The sequence below is a fragment of the Bubalus kerabau genome, chromosome 2 (genome assembly GCF_029407905.1).
Source record: "Bubalus kerabau isolate K-KA32 ecotype Philippines breed swamp buffalo chromosome 2, PCC_UOA_SB_1v2, whole genome shotgun sequence".
Taxonomy (NCBI): Eukaryota; Metazoa; Chordata; class Mammalia; order Artiodactyla; family Bovidae; genus Bubalus; species Bubalus kerabau.
In genome coordinates, this window is record NC_073625.1 from 197,941,901 (window position 1) to 197,961,444 (window position 19,544).

The following is a 19,544-nucleotide window of genomic DNA, read 5'->3' on the forward strand; positions in this document are numbered from 1 at the left end:
GTATCAAACATCTTCAGCTTCAATGCTGCTGCTAAGTCACTTCAGTTGTGTCCGACTCTGTGCGACCCCATAGACGGCAGCCCACCAGGCTCCCCCATCCCTGGGATTCTCCAGGCAAGAACATTGGAGTGGGTTGCCATTTCCTTCTCCAATGCATGAAAGTGAAAAGTTGACGGATTACTCTCTGATGTGGGTTTCCCTAGTGGGTCAGTCGGTAAAGAATCTGCATGCAAGGCAGGAGACCCAGGTTCGATCCCTGGGTCGGGAAGATCCCTTGAGAAGGGAATGGCTACCCACTCCAGTGTTCTTGCCTGGATAATGCCATGGACAGAGGAGCCTGGGGGGCTACAGTCCATGGGGGTCTAAAAAGAGTCGGATGCGACGAGCGGCTAACACAAATGAAGCTTAAACTTTAGGGCCACACTGTCCAATAAGAAGGCCACCAGTCTCATGTGACTATCGACATTTGAATTAATTTAAATTAAATGAGACAAATGCAGCTTTTCACTTGCACTAGCCATCCATCAAGGCTCAAATGCCCCTGTGGCCAGTGGCTACATGTTGGGCAGTGCAGTGGACACTTCCATCATTGCAGAAAGTTCTGGGCAGCACTGCTGCCAACCTCTCACCCGAGGGGCCCCTGGCAAGGCCTTGAGAAGGGCCCAGCTGTTGTTCACGTGATCACATACGTTTTAACAGGCAGAAGTTGTTGGCTGTGATTTCCTTTCTTGTTCCAAATGACACTTCTGAAGCAGTTTTGTACCTCGTTTTGGATTTATAATTCTGTATTAAATCGCTCACATTTTGAAAGCTCAGATCTCATCACACTTGGGTCTACCCTTGAGCCAATATATGTCACATGGCTCCAACGTCAGAAAGCCCACTCTGTTAGTCCAGCCTCAAAGCAAGCAATCTTCATGATCCAATGCATAGATTTGATTCCCAGAATGGATGGTTCCATTCTGCTACAAGGCAGAGTTAAGATTGGCACTGCATTCAAAGCTTTGGAAAGTCTGTCTTTGAGACCCATACTCTCTCCAGAAATAGGATCTTAATTTGTCTGTTTTCTCCCCCCAGATGCCTTGAGGGAACTGTGACATTTCCTTCAGTCCTAACGTTTATCTAGGAAGTCATTTGTAGGTGAACATTAAGCAACCAAGTCTCCTCATCTTGTCCATGGCATTCCTTTGATGCTGCTAACACGTGTTTTGATAGAAGAGGCTATTCTAAGGGTCTCAAAGCAAATTCAAAAGAGCCTTTGCCAAATCAAAACCCGTTTCTTGCTATTAAAACTTTGAAAGTAAATAAAATACAGGTAGACTGGGTAATTTTAGAAGCAAATGAGTCTAATTCAAGGCAGTCAAGCACACCTTCTCAGGGAATGATAAACGTCAGAGTTCCCACCTGCCAGGATACCTCCTTGCCATGGCTGGCTCTTTCACAGCAGCTGAATTCGATCCTTAGCTGTTGTCAGGGGTTAATAATTTTATAAAGTTTAATGTGACTCCTCACTGGTTGATTTCACCATCAGGAGAGTTCTGACCTCATATATTCATTTTTCCCTGATTAAAAGCACTAGATATATCCTTCCTTAGTGTTGGGACGCGTTTCAGTAGATATGCTGGCAGCCATAGAGGGAGTTAATAGACATCAGTCTATGCCTCCTCCAAACACACACAGTGACATCCCTAATTTTAAGAAACTGTCTGGTAACTAGTCTCAATTTTGAGTGCAGAATTTGCTGCTTTTTTTCTACAAATGCTGACACCCCGGGTGATCATCCTAAGCACGGTACTTACGACTATGGTCCCGCACATACTGGATGAGCTCACATGTCTGCAGTTCAAAAGATAAAACAGAATGAATTAACCAACAGACTCCAGGTCCTGCAAGTTGAGAAATAAATAAATGTCACGGGATGCTTGGGCTCTGTTGGAGTCAGCAGATACGTACAGAAAACGAAGCCAATCCTTTGGCCCCTTTCACACCCTGGGGAAACAAAAAGAATGTGGTTTCAGGGTTTTGGAAGCACATTGTAGGAGCCAGAATATGCATCAACATTACTCTAAGAAAAAGATAGCTTCTTAACCTTTTTATTCTAAAAGGGAGAAAAAAACTCCCTGTAGGATACTCATTACCAGGTTAACAATAACGATCTAAGGAGAGGGAACTGTATGTAGTGAGCCTCCAGCGGCCACTGTCCTCCTGCTGTATCTCTGGACAATAAGGGTTGTCCAGAAGATAAAGATGGAGCTGGCAATGAGACACTGGCCGGGAGAGCTTTGCAGCAGATCCTGGGGCTAGAACTAGATAAGGCTGTGCCATCCCCTGTGCCGGGCCCTCCTTAATGCAGAGGTATCGAGTTCCCCAAGGCTTTGCCTTGGCCACTGGGCAGCCGCTGAGCAGAGCCTGAATCTGTGCCCATTATCAGCTGGATGACAAAGGGACTAGACAGGCCAAATATCTGGAAAGGTAATCCACACTGTCTTCCAAAAATGAATATACATATATATGTATATGACCATATATATGTATATGATCATATATATATACATATATATATATATATATATATGTACATAACTATCCATCTGGGTAGGGGATAGAAAGAACAAAGTGGAATTACTTTGTATTTCATCTGTTCAGTCTCGAGTTGGAACAGGAAGAGTCTGGCTGAGCTCAAAGAGACGGGGGAAAATGTGATGGCGCCCCACCCAAACTCCTCAAGAAAATAAGTTCCATGTGAATGCACTGTTGGGAGCTTATTCACTATTTGTTAATTTCCTCTCCCTTTCTTTCATTCACTGATCACTGACTGTGAGAAAAAAGGCAAGGATTGGTCAGATAAATAAAATTCACTGATCATTGAGAAACCTCATTCTAGATGAAATAAGAAATGTCTTTTTGCTTCCTTCCTCGGTTCCCTCCACCACCCGAGAAATAGCAACTGATATTTAATCAGCATTTTTTTTCCTCCTCTCCCTGAGGACACTGAAGGTGGAAAAGTGGTGGAAATCATTGCCAAGCTGCAAACACAGAAATCATACGCATTTGGATAATGAAGACTTCGGGCACTGACTTTTTATCTGGAAAAGGAGCTGATGTGACTTATGGGTTTTTGATTTACCTTGCGTCCAGGAGGTCCCAGCTCCCCAGGGGATCCTGGTTCTCCGGGAAGCCCAGCAGATACCTTAAAGCAGAATTTATTTACCTTAAAATTATATATATATGTTTGTGTGCTATGTGGGTGTTTTACATTTCAAAAGCAATACACTTTCACTTTAGAAAACTGAGAGATTCCCAAAGAGCACACAGAAAGAAAAACATCCTCAGCAACCTCTTCTCCCCCAGATAATACTCGCTGACATTTTGTTGTTTCTTTTTCTAGTCCTTTACTTATTTATCCTTTTGGTGTTAATCTATATATATCTTTATATATATATATATATATATATATATATATATAAATCATGGTCTTTATTTTTAATTCCAAAGAGTATTTTTTAAAAGCAATTTTAGGTTCAGAAAACAAATTAAGTTACAGACATTTCCTGTATATATCCTGATCCTTCACACTCCTAGATGCCCCCATTACTAGCATCCCCCACCGGAGTGGTACATTTGTTACAACTGATGAACCTACATTGACATCATAATTGCCCAAAGTTCATAGTTTACATTAGAGTTCATATCTGGCATTTTACATTCCATCTTAATACATTTATATACTTTTTATTGCTGCCTTTTAAACTAAACATATATTTCTGGACATTTTCATATAACTAAATATTCTTTCACAAAAATTGCCTTTCATGGCCACCATGCTGCTGCTGCTGCTACATCGCTTGAGTCGTGTCTGACCCCACCAGGCTCCTCTGTCCCTGGGATTCTCCAGGCAAGAACAGTGGAGCGGGTTGCCATTGCCTTCTCCATCATGGCTGCCATAGTATTCTATTAAATGAATATACTGATTTATTTAATCAGTCCCTTATTGTTGGCATTTAAGTTTGCTGTTGTTGAAATAAGCATGCCACTATAAAGTCATATGTGCAATTCTGATTATTTCCTTAAGAAAGATTGCTAGAACTAGAATTGCTGGGTCAAGGGAGAAACTTATCTAAATGAATTTTTTATCTCAATTTATCTGAATTTAGTAGGTGACTAAACTAACAAACACATGAAAACAACAACAACAAACTCAGAAAAGCAAAAATTTAAATATAAAAACCCTTGAAAGAACCACAAGAAAGCACAGAACACTTGGCTGGAAATATTTGTAGTCAGATGGGGAATAGCAGCAGCAAAAAAGACAACAGCTGTTGACTACTTACTTTATGTGTGTGCAGTCAACAATATAATTTATCATAAAGAAAGCTAGAATTTAGTTTAAAAATTAGGACAGTATTTCTTTGTTCATTCGTAATGTCATGAGATGTACAAGCTTTATGAGAGTGAAAAACAAGGTTGTTTAAAATCAACTTAATCTGTAAAAGCATTGCCTATGAAATAGCAAATAATTACTAGACGGCCTTTGTGTCTTCCAATGATATGCACAGCATGCTGGGTTGAGTGACAAAGCAAGACAAAATGCAACCTTACTATTTTATTTAGAAGATATAGATTAACCTCCAGGGGGGAAAAATGTATATTGGACATAAGTGTTTACTTTTGTTCCCTCCAGTGTTTTACTAAAATAATACTAAGCACACTTTTTTTAAGACAAAAAAATAACAAACATGGGGGAATGAGAAATGAGACAATAGCCTTCAAACTGGAAAGCATTAAATGACTTGGAGCTGAAAAAGCTGAATCCTAGGCCAGCAGCAGGGAAAGCTAGGAGGCTGAGTGTTTTATGATGCATTCTCATAAAGTACCTCTAAAAGTGCAGGTGTAGGAGAGAGGGCAAATAAGGCAGCTTGGTTGGGGAATTCCCGGGCTTCCTCCCCGTTCTCAACAGTTGAATCGAATGTCCCTTCTTTCTCCTTGATGGCAAAGGTGAAACTGAGATGGCTACACACCAGGAAACCCAGGCAGAGCTGAAGGTTGGTGGTACGGTCCAGAAAACAAGGCAATCGTGAAGCTGTGGAATAGATGTGAGACCCCTAGAAAGCTGGGGCTCCCGGAAAGCTGGCAGCCAGACCTTCACCCTTAGGTGGAAGATTGAAAGAATCTTTTCAGGGGAATCTGACTAGACAGAGAAGAAAGACCCCAAGATCTCAGATGTTTGCTAAGTAGCAACTCAGTCAGATCACTCTTCAGTGAAACTTGTAGTTGACGAGCCCCATTCATTTCCTTGGGGCTTCCAGTTAGATTTTGTGTCCTCAGCTCTTCAATAGAGAGACTCGTGAGCTGGGCAGAGAGAGACAAAGAGCAGGGCAGAAAAAAACACTGCTGGGAACAGGCTATGTTGGGCAAAGGAGACTTCAAAAGTACTAATTTATATCCTCAGAGAGATGAGATGTTTCAGCCATGAAACAAAAATAAGATAGTTTAAAAAAGAATATTTAGGCAGCAAAAAAAAAAAAAAAAAGAATGCTTGAAAATTAAACTGTGAGAGAAGCGTTGTAAGATAAAGTCAAAGAAATCTCCCAGAAAGTAGAGCAACAAGACAGCTTTTAGAGAAATAGGAGCTACATTGCAGACAAGTTGCCAGTTTTTCATACCAAACCTTGTGAAATTAGTTGACTCTCTAAACCAGTGGTCCTTAACTGGGGGAAGTCTGTGTCCCTCAACCCTGACTCCTGTGGGGACATTTGACAACGTCTGGAGGTATTTTTGGCTGTCATGATGGGGAGAGGGGAGTGGGTGATGCTGACTCTCGCGGGTAGAGGCCAGGGGCACTGCTAAACATCCTTCAATGCAAGGAACAGCCCCCACAGCGATTACCCAGCCGAAAACGTCAGTGGTACTGTGGCTGAGAAGCCCTGCCTTGAAGGGTGTGCACGTGTAAAGTTGATAAAAAGTATAAATACAAACATACCTTTATACCCCAAATAAGGCAGGATAAAAATAATGGCATTTTCAGAAAAACAGAAAACAAAAAAACAAATGCTTCAGTTGGGGTGAAAAAAGGTAAAGATTTAGAAAACTTAAACTAGGAATGTTGGAGAAGGCAATGGCACCCCATTCCAGTAGTCTTGCCTGGAAAATCCCATGGACGGAAGAGCCTGATGGGCTGCTGTCTGTGGGGTTGCTAAGAGTCGGACACGACTGAGTGACTTCACTTTCACTTTTCACTTTCATGCATTGGAGCAGGAAATGGCAACCCACTCCAGTGTTCTTGCCTGGAGAATCCCAGGGATGGGGAGCGTGATGGGCTGCCATCTATGGGGTCGCACAGAGTCGGACACGACTGAAGCGACTTAGCAGCAGCAGCAGCAGCAGCAAACTAGGAATGTAATCATTCCAAGAGAACTAAAGAGATACTCAAAGCTTTATTACCAAAACCCTCCAATGAAAACTTGGAAGTTTTTCAGTGTCTAAACTTCAAACTCAAAAACACAAGTTGTAGAAAAAGGCAGCTTGGCAGGTGAAATAAACAAGTTGAAGATAGTGATAAATTGTCCAATGTGGGGAAAAAAATGAAGTAACCAAAGGCCAAGAGAAAAAGATTATATATTCCCCATTAGCTATTTTTTTTTTTTTTAATGATGAATATGTCACTGGGCACTAAGAGAACCCAAGAAACTGCTGGCCGTGTTTACGGGCCTCCAGTGTTCAAGGGTAAACTACCTCATCAACACATTGAGGGAAAAGATCCAGATGTATTTCAATGCAGATGACATCTAGATTAATTTGAAGGTCTTTTCCAATTATCTTTATCAGTCTTTTTTTTTTTTTCTTTGAGAGCAAAAATGTTAAGGGACAGTCAACCAAAAACATGTTTAAGGAAAAGAATTACAGCCAGGAAACAGGCCTCTTGGGAAAAGCAGGATGGAGGGAAAGAAGTTTCCTTACTTCATGCCCCTAAAGCCCTCATGAATAGTCTCTTCGCATACAGTTTTCGTTGTACTTTGTAGGAGAAAACAGATCCCGGTCAAACTAACTATGGTGGCAAAACTGAAAAGCTGCCTCAAGTAACAGCTTTTTTTTCCATCAGACTTTGTGTTTTTCTTATCCAGAAATTGACATGGTATCAAGATCTATTTACCTGGTCGGAGTTGTTCTGATGAAAAGAGATAAAGTCTCAGGAGATGACTGTCATAAGATTGTGTCTTTTATAAAGCGACCATCTCACTTTTGCAATGTATGATAAATAGAGTCAGCAAAGACAAAAGCCATTGTTAGCCCACGAGAACCCGAGGCAAGCTCGAGTTGCGGATGCTTCTAGGGTACGGGAGATGGGTGGTTATTCTGAGTGGCCCAAAGCTTTAGGCACCGTCTTACATGATAAATGGAAACTTTCTCAGAGAGCTCAAGAGGCACTTTCCTGAGCTAAATTGGGAGATCACCTCCTTAAAGTAGTTATACGGGACCTTAACAAGGGAGACAAGATGCCAGTGGGCAGTAAGTTATGAGGTCTGCTGAGGGTCTAGGATTAAAAGGGTCATATTTGGTGGTGCAAACACTGTTTTGGACCACAAGGGTTCCTTAAAAAAAAAAAAAATGCACAACTTATTTCCAGTGTTAAGAATGGTACCTTATCAGTCAGATCAGATGAACCCGGTCACTAGGAGTCAATAGTTCGTTGCCTTATTGCTGGCAAAGAAGGAGCCAAATATCCATCTCCCTGCCCCAAGTTTGCCTTAACAAAAACTACACGTTTTACAAGCTTTGGGGACCGAGTGCCAACTCAAACGACTGTAAGAGCCTGAGAAAGGACTTCCCACGGTAGTTGAGGTTGTAAGGCTTTTACAACCGACAAAACTCACCGTCTTGCCTCTAGCGCCCTTGGGTCCATTTTGTCCTGGGCCACCAGGGTCCCCGACCTCACCCTAAATAGTTCAGAAAAATAAAACAAAACGGTTAGTAAAACCAAAGAGGTATATCTCAGTGTGTTTTTATACTGGTTCCAACATGAAGACATTTTTCACATATGTTTTTATCTTTAATAGCCTTCTGTGAAGTGTCTTTGCCCTGATAACCCCTTTTTCTGATTCTCAGCACACCCCACTGGAGTCTCACTGTTTTATTTCTCTGTCTCTCCAGATGGAACACAGCCTCCTTGGAGATACGGACTGTGCTTTTTACTTTGTCCCCTGACCCTATCACAGGAGCTGGTATTTACTGGGCTCAGTCAGTGTTTCCTGTCGGAGTGGAAGCCTTAAGCTAGAGGACAGCATGGCTAAACTTATTACCTGAAGGTGACTTACAAACACATTAGGAGAACTGAGGCAAGTGAGATCAGGTAATTTTGGTTTTTCTCATATTTTACTTCCCTTTGGGCAAAGAAGAAAATACATAGGGTAGAGGGGGAGGAGGACACGTGAGGAGGAAACTATGGATGATTTCTTCCTTGTGAATTAAAAAGCTAGAAATAAAAGATTATTTTTAAAAGCCTGCTTCTTTCTTCTTCCCTTGTTCCGTAAAGGTTTCTTTTTATCCATTTATAATTAATTTTTCTTCTTTTGTCCTATAACACATTTCATAAACCCAGGAGCATCTCTGATCTCTAGTTAGCTTAAAGTACACAGTACCTTAGGTCCGATTTCTCCAGGGAATCCTTCTTGCCCCTATAATTGAGAAAATTAATATATGCACATATCATTGGCATCAGTTTATATTGACTTTAATTTTGCCTGCTGCCTTGTTTATTTTAAATGCCTCTGAACCAAGAAAGGGCCAAAATAAACTGTACTGCGTGGTCTGAGACACTAACTCCAGTCTCTAAATTAAACTGTTGACTGGTCTCACCAAAACATCATGACAACCTAAGATCAATGGGTAAAACGTACACCTTGGCTCTCCTTCAAATGTAGACATTCAACAGGAGAGCTGGTGATCTGACCATGTGTTTCTGAAACAGTCTTCTTTAACTGGATTTCAACTTTGAGGGAGAAATTGGGGAAGCCTGCAGACTAAATCTGATCGTTTGTTTTCTGGTACTGTTTGCCTTACTTTGGCCACAGGCTATAGTTGTAAACGTATGATAATCTAACTTGATGAAAAAAGTATTTTATTTAAGATAATGTTTGTTTTCTGACATTAAAAGTAATATCTCCTCAAATATATTTAAAATAATAAAAAGACAGAAGAAAATTCACCCAAATTTCACTTCCCAGAACCATTACTATAAATTTTTTGCCATATTTTATTTAATCTTTTAAAAATGCATTTTAGCACAGTTAGGATACATTTTTTTTTCTTATTACCTTTTGATTTTTACTTGACATTGTCACCTAAGTTCTATGTATTATGTATAAAAACATTCACATTCATTTTAAAGAGCGGCTAATATTTCAGTGGCTTCGCTGGTGGCTCAGATGGTAACGAATCTGCCTGTAATGCAGGCGACTTGGGTTCAATCCCTGAGTCAGGAAGATCCCCTAGAGAAGCGAATGGCTACTCACTCCAGTATTCTTGCCTGGAGAATTCTCATGGACAGAGGAGACTGGAGGGTCACAGTTCATGGGGTTTCAACTGAACTTAGTCACAACTGAGCAACTAACACTTTCAATATTCCAGGGCTATTAGCTACTCAATAGTTCCACTTTTATCAAATACTAAGGCTACTTTCAATGAAAATTTCACTGGAAATCCTTCATTCATTAAGGTTTTTTAAAAAGAAATTTTAGCTTTTGGGCGTTTGTTTATCCTTCTAGACAGCCTCTTACATCATTCTCATTGGGATTTCACTTGAAATTACATTGATCCTTGTAATATTTTAGACTTTCCAACAAGTATTTGGTATGTCTCCAATTATTGAAATTTTATATCCCAGTAATTTTTGTTATAGGTCTTGAATATTTTTGTAGAAAGGATATTCTTAACTATATTATGTTTTTATGGGTGTTACTATGATTTCTAAGTGGTTACTGTTGGTATATAGCAATCACTGCTTTTGGTAAAGTTATCTGTCTTACTTCCAGCACTTAAGTATTCAGTGACAATGTTAAGTTATAATTCTCATATAAAGTTATGAGGTTTAATCTTAAAATTACTGCTTGGCCCATTGCGTTTGGAAAGGCCCTGTAGAACTTCTCACAAATGGTTGGAGTAAACATGTTCAGAGGACATATTTTGGAATATGTCTACAGCCTCCCTCAGGCTCTAGATTAGATGAAGTGTTCAGGCTGGAACCAGTCAGCCCCTGAATGTGCATCTCTGCAAAGAACTGAAAATTAATTTCGAGTTTCCATTATTGCATGCCCCTTAAACTATCAAGTTTTTTCCTACCATATTCTCCATAAGATATCATCAAATAAATGATCAAAATCTATCTCCAAAGATCTAAGGCTACCTTATTCACTCCTTTTCTTCCTCTTAAATGCAGCCCAAAAAAGCAACAACAAAATTGAAAGTGACCAGCTTTCAGGCAACGCGTCTTACCTTTGCTCCTCTACTTCCAACACTCCCATAACCTGGGTTGCCATCATCACCCTGCAAGAAGAAGCAATTATTACAAACACCCCCAACTGCAGATGCAGATAGGCTTCTTCACAAGAGAACTAGACCGCCAGTTTTTTGTTTTGCTTAGGAAAAATCAAGCAGCAGGAGTCTCCCTCGGGGACAGACCACTGGCATAGTGGCGCTCAACGGAACTCTCAGCAGCAAATGCAGACAAGGCATTGTCACTTAGTCTCACTTGTCTCATCATAAAGGAAAAATCATAATTACACCTGCTCATCGTGTTCTGAGAATGAAATGAGAACACTTCAGATGTATAATAATCTTAATAAAAGAAGGCAGAAGTGTTATCTCTCCTGGGTAACATTTGTATTTATATAGAGATATATCTTATATCTGAAGCATTTCAGTTTGCTGGATAAAAGAAAGATCTCCTAAGTGTCTGGGTATTGGCTCCTGCTGGATCCTTGTACAGGCCTCAGTGAGAAGCCCCTAGCATGCGTGAAAGGGTGGACTGGGCTTCCCATGAAGGGGTTTGGGTGAGACGAAAGTGTGGAAGCAGGTTGGAGGATGTCAAGCACAGGCTTTGTCCCTTTTGTCGTTTGGCTTTAAGAGCACCCTTGCCCAGGATGTTTGGGACCTGGGAAGTTGTCATTTGGAAAAGCTGGCCAAGACGAAGATGAAATCTCAATTGCTAGAAAGTTCTACAACTAGATTGGGCTGTTATCTCCATCACCCGCTTTAGAGAACCACTCTAAAGACTTTAGAGACTCAAAGTGAGAGAAAGTGAAGGGCCCTTCTTCTCACATCAAGAGATACCTATTGAACTAAAAAGAGTCCAAAAGCCAGATCAAAAGTAGGAATAAAACACAAACCGGCAAGCCTCGAGGACCCCGAAGGCCAATGGCTCCCTTTATCCCCAGATCGCCAGGTTCTCCCTGTCAAACAGAAAAATGACATATGTCTTCATTAGGTTGCTTTTGTAAAGGACATTAGAAATGATGGAACTAAGACAAGAATTTTCAATTGCATCCATGACCATGGGTTTGTGGCCAGGACTGAGTTTGTAAGCAATTCAACAGGTGCTGCTGGTGGTGAGTGAAGTCTCCTCCATTGATAAATGAAGCCCTGGCATGTCTGACATATTGTTTGGTACAAGTTGCCATCTTAGCAACTCGGGGCCATGAGCCGCACCCATGGAAATGTCTTACCTCAATGAGTCAAAGAGGCGGCTCTGGACAGTTTTAAAAATTAACAAAGCTGTTCTCTGTGAGGAGCCGTACAAATGATCTGGATGCTGCAGAAACTGACCTATTAATCAAGTTTTAATCAAGATAACCAAGATAGCACGACATGACTGGCAACAGTTTCTGACTTCTGACTAGTAGCACGTCTACTGTGGGTTATAAATCAGTCTCAGTCTCACACTGAGGAAATACAGCTACTTGGGAAAGTTAACATAGGTTTACAAAAGCAGGTTAACTCCTTTTTGTGAAAAAAAAAAAAAAAAGCTTTTAAAATCTCAATTTTAAGTTTACAGAAATGTTGTGAAGGCAGTATAAAGAGTTCCTATACAGGCCACATCTAGCCTCCCCTATTGGTAACTTCACATTAGTTACATTCTTAGGAAATATTTGTCACAACAAATCCATGGATATTAAATCATTCTTATTAACTAAAAGGAAAGGAAATTTCATTGCACAGTCATGTCTGACTCTGCGATTCCATGGACTGTAGCCCACCAAGCTCCTCTGTCCATGGGATTCTCCAGGCAAGAAGTCTGGAGTGGGTTGCCATTCCCTTCTCCAGGGGATCTTCCTGACCCAGGGATCAAACCTGGGTATCCTGCACTGCAGGCAGATTCTTTACAAACTGAGCTACTAGGGAAGCCCCAAGTCCATACTTTATTCATATTCCCTTAGTTTTTACCACCAAATTTCCTTTTCCAGTCCCAGAATCCCATGTCTCTGTAGGCTCCTCTAGATGGGGATGGTTTATCTGATTTTCTGGTTTCTGATGATCTTGACAGTTTTGAGGAGTACTGATCACATATTTTGCAGAATGTCCCTCAATTGGAGTTTGATGTTTTCCTCATGATTATGCTATGCTTTATGAGTTTGGGGAGAAAAGACCCATAGTGAGAGAAAGTGAAGGGTCCTTCTTCTCACATCAACAGTGAATCCTGTCAACATGGCTGACACTGTTGACCTTGGCCATCTGGCTGAGGAAGGCTTGGCTAAGTTTCTCCACTGTCTCGTTATTCTCCTTTCCCTTTCCAAGAGAGTGGAAGTGTGTGCAGCCCACGCTGAAGGAGTGGTGAACTCGTTGTTACGATTAGAAAGACCACACAGTACTTGTGAGGGGTCCAAATGGGCAAATGTCCACCCACACTGATCCCCGGACAGGCACAGAGACTAAGGCTCCATGGAAGAGTGGCAGAAGACCCCCTGCCTTGCAGACTTTCTTCAGGGCAGTGGCCCCCAAAGTGTGCTCTGGAAGCCACCTGCCTCCCGTATACCTAGGGTCCACACGCCAAAGGAAATTCCTGGATCCCACTGGTGGCAGTCTCTGATGGTGGAGCCCAGGGATATGCCTTTATAAATACACTTCTCTGCTGATTCTTACACACACTGAAGTTTGAGGCCATCTGCTTGAAGATAGGGAGACAAAGGAAGCCATAAGACTTGTTCAAGATCACTTTGTTACTGGTTACAGCCAGACACCAAGCCTGGGATAAACTGGCAGGTTGGTTGCTCCCCTGGGAACTTGAGCTTAATGGAATAAGACAGGAGTAAGTGTCTGGGGCTCATCTCAGACTTGGAGAACTTGATCCACCTTGAGGTTCCCAAGGGGTTTGGGTTGGCATTGAGGGCACTTGCCTCCCGAATTCTTGCCCCTCCCATTCAAAAATCTCTCTTACTAACAGTGATATTCTTTGGCACAACTACCCTGCTGCTATCTATCTCCTTGCACATTTCTACACTCTTATCTACATCCAGCTCTAGGTCCCTCCGACTCTGTCTACCTCTGTCTTGGTCTCTTCTGTCACACGCTATGGAGTGCCTTCATTTCACACTCAAACCTTCTCTATATGCCCATGATGTCTGCACGCATGCATCCTCACTGTAGGACAAACTGAGTTTTTCCGGAGACACCACTTCCCCTGCAGCCCTCTCCAGGGCGAGAAGGCACCATTGTATCTGTTCCAAACTCCTTTCCAGACCGTTATTGCTATGCCACATCTCTAGTAGTCCCTTTTGGAGCTGATTATCTTCGTCACTGATGGATCTCATTTCATCCTGCGATCAGCTGTCTTTGCGACCGTCCACTGCTGGCTCTATCATGTCTGCCTTACTGAGGTCTCCCTCCCACACATGCTGTTTAGTCCTATGCAGCTGGCCAACTGCTACACTTTGCAATCTATTCTTTGGTGCATCTTGGTCACCAGAAGTGGTGGCTTCTCTGGTCCTTTCCTCCTTACCTACTTGATGCCAGCTGAGGCTCCCAGCTCCTCCAAGACTCTCCTTCTCAGCATCTAATGTGCTTCTTTCCCCTCCTTTCCAATGATTCCTTTTCTGCCTCTTCTTACCCTTCTTACAAAGAGTCATCACCAGAGCCTTTTTTAAATTCCAATGATTCTGAAACCTGCATCTTCAGTCAGTCTTAGACTCTCTCCTCCACCCACAGACCAAGGGGTTTCCCTCACTCTTTTGCCCACTCTGCCTTTCCCACTTCTGAGATGGGGTTCCCACCCAAGTCGGGGCCCAGAGTCGCCCAGCCCTCTCCTCTGTGTCTCCGTCCCCTCCTGGGAGAGCTCCACAGGCCCCTCCTGAGTCCCTCCTGGCCCCACCCTGTTAGGTCACCAGTCTCGCTTGTCTTGGAGCCTGTGGGGGCCAGCACTCCTCCCAGCTTACAATCTCTCCATCTTCAAAATATTCCCACTCTGAATTGCCTATTTAGAAGCTTCCAAACCTGACTGTTCACACGTGCTGATCACAACCTGTAAACAACACTGTACTGGCTGCCTAGTCAGTCAGTCACCACAGACTTTCCTGTTCTTTGTGATCCCCCAGGAGGATAATTTTCACCCCCAAACACTTGCTCGTGGCATTTTTCCAGTCTTGTGTTTTATTTATTTCTTCAATATTTGTTGAAGAAATATTATTTCTTCAATATTTATTTATCCAACATTTATTTCTTCAATATTTATTTCTCCAACATTTATTTCTTCAATATTTCATCAGTAAATTTCCCCTGCCCTTTCTCACTCCTTGCCAAACACTACTTATTTTCCAAAGTCTACGCAAAATCTATATCCTTATGATGCCTCTTTTTCCAGTCTGGAAATACTTCTATGAACACTGAGTTTAAACTCCTTGTTCAGTCCCCTATCCCTATGTCATAGGTTCTTGCTCTTATAATTTTATTTTATTTCTCTATTTTTGGCTATGCTGGGTCTTCATGGCCACCCTGGCGATTCTCTAGTTGCGGCACACAGGCTTCTCATTGCAGCAGCTTCTCTTACTGTGAAGCATGGGCTCTGGGCACAGGGGCTTCAGTAGTGCGGCTCCTAGGCTCTAGAGCACAGGCTCAGTAGTCATGGTGCTTGGGCTTAGTTGCTCCATGGTATGTAGGCTCTCCCTGGGTCAGGGATGAAACCCGTGTCTCCCGCATTGGCAGGTGGATTCTTCACCTCTGAACCACCAGAGAACCATCATAGATTCTTGTCTTGAACATTCTCTCAATTTTGTGGGGTTGATTCTGTCATATTTATCATTCACAACCCAGAAGTTCTTTCATTAAACAGATATTTTCTAAGTGCTTATGACATGCCAGGTACTATTCAAAGCTCTAGGGATGCATCAGTGAGCAAAACAAAGACCTCTGCCCTTTCGGAGCTGACGTCAGTCCAGCTGAGGGCCAGCACAGTGACTTTGTCTTTAAAGGTATTCAGCAAATGTTCGTATGAATGGAGGATAGAAATAAGAGAAGGAAGGGGTGGGGGTGGAGAAAGGAGGAAGGGCTGTCCTAGAAGAGTCCCCCTTCCCCGAGATTCTCAGATTGGGTGTAGCCCCTCATGAGCTGAGGCTGAGCTGGATTCCCTGACCTCAGCTGGGTCCACACCCACGTCCTTAGATGTTGCTGGCTCTCTAAGAATCAAGCCAGGGTACAGGGGCAATGAGATATGTTCTCTTCTGTGTTGAAAGGGCTTTGGCTAATATAACCAGACACATTTCCCTTGAGAAGAAAACCTCAGCTTTCATGGGTGTAAAGAATGTGACCTACTTTATTTCCTTGGCTTCCCAAACGGCCTTGACTCCCTGCCTCTCCTGCTGGTCCTGGAAGCCCCTGAAATAAAAGAAGGATTGCAAATACAGCAGAACATAAAGCAACTTTCCTTGAAACCCTCTGTATCTCTTCTAAGAGGAAAATGAACCACAGATGGAGAAAGAGTTACGGCTTTATTGACTCCCGCTCTGGAAAAAAAACATGACTGTCAAATGGAGACTAGTAAATAATAGAAAATTAATCAAGTAATTCAGACCAGATGTTGCCTAAATGACTGTGTTTCCCGGGGAGTCTTCTCTTCCAAAGAGATTTTGGGTTCTCAGTGTTTTGCTGTTAGAGCAGATGTTGTCAAAATGTCTAACATTTGAAGAAGGCATTCCAGATGACATTTGCCTAGGACTGCATTCTTCCTTATTCCTCGTTTTGAAAAAGTGTGTTGTTGTTGTTAAGGTAAACTTATCTTTGTAAATAATATGATTAGTACGATAGAAAACTCAAGAAACTTTACCAGAAACAATTAACACTCATAAGACATGTACAGGTGGTACAAGATAAACATTCTGACATTTTCTTCTCTTAGATAAATCAGAAGAGTAAACTGAAATAAATTTCCATTTACCAATAAGAGAAAAAAAGCTGCAAAATACTCAGGATAAATTTAACAAGAAAGATAAAAGATCTACATACAGTTTTAAGATTTTCTTGACAAACAAAATAGCAAAACAAACAAATAAGCATACTATGTGTCAAAATGGAGAATCTATTTGATGTGATAGAAGTCTCTTCAGTATTCTAGAAAGCATGCATGCTTTTTTTTAAATTAATTAATTAATTTTAATTGGAGGATAATTACTTTACAATATTGTGGTGGTTTTTGCCACACATCAGCATGAATCACCCATGGGTGCACATGTGCCCCCATCCTGAAACCCCCTCCCACGTCCCTCCTCACCCCATCCCTCAGGGTGGTCCCAGTGCACTGGCTTTGAGTGCCCTGCTTCATGCATTGAATTTTCCCTGGTCATCTGTTTTACACATGGTAATATACATGTTCCAATGCTATTCTCTCAAATCATCCCACTCTCGCCTTCTCCCACTGAGTCCAAAAGTCTGTTCTTTACATCTGTGTCTCTTTTGTTGCCTTGCATATAGGATCATCATTCCTGTCTTTCTAAATTCCATATATAAGCATTAATATACTGTATTGGTTTTTCTCTTTCTGATTTACCTCACTCTGTATAATATGCTCCAGTTTCATCTACCTCATTAGAACAGACTCAAATGTGTTCTTTTTTATAGGTGAGTGATACTCCATTGTTTATATGTACCACAACTTGCTTAGCCATTCGTCTGCATGGACATCTAGGTTGCTTCCATGTCCTGGCTATCATAAACAGTGAACATTGGGGTACACGTGTCTCTTTCGATTCTGGTTTCCTTGGTGTATATGCCCAGCAGAGGAATTGCTGGGTCATATGGCAGTTCTCTTTCCAGTTTTTTAAGGAACCTCCATACTGTTCTCCATAGTGGCTGTACTAGTTTGCATTCCCACCAACAGTGTAAGAGAAAGATATAATGGAGAAAAAGAAAATCTCTTTAACAAATGGTGCTGGGAAAACTGGTCAACCATGTGTAAAACGATGAAGCCAGAACACTTTCTAACATCATACACAAAAATAAACTCAAAATGGATTAAAGATTTAAATGTAAGACCAGAAGCTATAAAACTGTAGAGGAAAACATGGGCAGAACACTCTCTGACATAAATCACAGCAAGATCCTTTATGATCCACCTCCCAGTGTGATGGAAACAAAACCAAAAATAAACAAATGGGATCTAGTTAAACTTAAAAACTTTTGCACAATGAAGGAAACTAGGTGAACAACATCTCGTTGTTCACAACAAGGTGAAAAGGCAGCCTTCAGAATAGGAGAAAATAACAGTAAATGAAGCAACTGACAAAGAACTACTCTCCAAAATGTACAAGCAGCTCATGCAGCTCAATACCAGAAAAACAAACAACCCAATCAAAAAGTGGGCCGAAGAACTGAACAGACATTCTCCAAAGAAGACAGATGGCTAACAAACACGTGACAAGATGTTCAACATCACTTATCATTAAAGAAATGCAAATCAAAACCACAATGAGGTATCACCTCACGCCACCGGTCAGAATGACTGCCATCAAAAAGTCCTCAAACAATAAAGGCTGGAGAGGGTGTGGAGAAAAGCACACTTTGTTGGAACAGCTTTAGAGCGAAACATTCAAAGATCCCAACTCAGAGCAGCCCAACTGCCTTCCTATGTTATTGACACTTGGGATTGAATTTTTCCTTGGGCATTTCCAAACATATGGCAACAGAAATCTCTTTTGTTTAAACTGTTTACAGGTACTTGTAAATAATCCAAACACCAGTGAATTGGAGTCATTTTCCCATTTTTTGCCATGGCTACTATAATTTAAAAATAAACAAACCAAATCTGTGTAATAAGCATGATTCTTAGTATCTTAATTTTGTTCAAGATGAAAAAACTAACATTAAGTTTTCATCATTTAAAAAATTAAAGATTTGATAAGATGGACATAAAAAATTTCCTAATAGGAAAGACTGCTGAACAACGAATTGGTTACTAGGGAAGATAATAATAGTTTTCCTACAACCCAAAAACAGGGAGAGTCTCAATTTCTTCACCCTCCATGGCTCTTATTCCTTTCCCTTCTAACTTTTACTTCAGCCGCTACATGGAGTTCCCATGACCTGTGTGTTCAATCCAGTCAACTTTATAATGTTCTTATTTGAATTTAATACTGTGTCCTTTGAAGCTTTTCCATTAACTTCTGTAACACCCAGTTCCCATGGTTTTCCTATCTCCTCTCTGGTTCCTTCTCAGTAACCACTGAAGACTCCCTTTCTATTGGCCTCGTAAATCTCCATGTACCCAGGGCTCCTCTGATCTTAATTGTTTTACTTCATCTGCTATTCCTGAGTGACAGCCCCATGGATTCACATACCACTTCCATAAAATGATCCTAAATATACGATTCTGGTCCAAACCACTCAACTGGCCAGCAGATTCGTCTATTAAGATGCCTATTGGGTATTTCTGGAGAAGGAAATGGCAATCCAGCATTCTTGCCTGGAAAATCCCATGGGTGGGGGATCCCTGGTAGGCTGTAGTCCATGGGGTTGCAAAGAGTTGGGAACAACTCAGCAACTAAACAATTGGGTATTTCATAAAAATTGATTACCAGATAGTTATATTTACCACCAATCATGCTCAGTCTATTCTTTTCATAAGGAATGTTGCCACCCTGACTTCCCTTGAAACCCAGGTCAGAGACCTAAGAACCATCCTAGACCCCTCCCTCTAGATCATCTTTCAAAGCCATTCAGCCACAAGTCCTACAGATCCTATTTCCTTTCTCTAGCCATCTCTCTTTCATTTCCAAGGCCATCACCTACTTTCAGGTCTTTCTTGAATTCTCGCCCCAATTCCCAGCTTCCCTAAATGTAGCCTGGCCTTGCTCTAATCCATTCTCCTTTCTTTCTCCCTTTTGATTTAAAATGTCAGGCTGATGACGCTCTCACTTTGTCTGAAATTCTGAATTCTAAGTAGGTTTCACAATAAAGCTGAAGGTCTTTATTGATATGTAAAATTCCTCAAAATGTGGCTATTGCAAGCCTGTGCATTCATCAGTCACTCTATGGTCATGCTCGTCAAACCATGTGAAGTTCTCAAATTCTTG

General features: G+C 41.5%; 1 protein-coding gene across 1 annotated transcript in view; it reads right to left on the minus strand.

The window, feature by feature from the left end:
• LOC129644332 (collagen alpha-6(VI) chain-like) overlaps nucleotides 1-19,544 on the minus strand; it is a 169,226-nt gene that overhangs the window by 32,493 nt on the left and 117,189 nt on the right. The window contains exons 24-31 of the mRNA XM_055569956.1: nucleotides 15,793-15,855; nucleotides 11,382-11,444; nucleotides 10,489-10,539; nucleotides 8,637-8,672; nucleotides 7,872-7,934; nucleotides 3,128-3,190; nucleotides 1,954-1,989; nucleotides 1,800-1,836 (exon numbers count right to left, since the gene is read on the minus strand). Coding sequence (XP_055425931.1) covers nucleotides 1,800-1,836; nucleotides 1,954-1,989; nucleotides 3,128-3,190; nucleotides 7,872-7,934; nucleotides 8,637-8,672; nucleotides 10,489-10,539; nucleotides 11,382-11,444; nucleotides 15,793-15,855 — 412 coding nt within the window. The remainder of the gene's footprint in view (nucleotides 1-1,799; nucleotides 1,837-1,953; nucleotides 1,990-3,127; nucleotides 3,191-7,871; nucleotides 7,935-8,636; nucleotides 8,673-10,488; nucleotides 10,540-11,381; nucleotides 11,445-15,792; nucleotides 15,856-19,544) is intronic.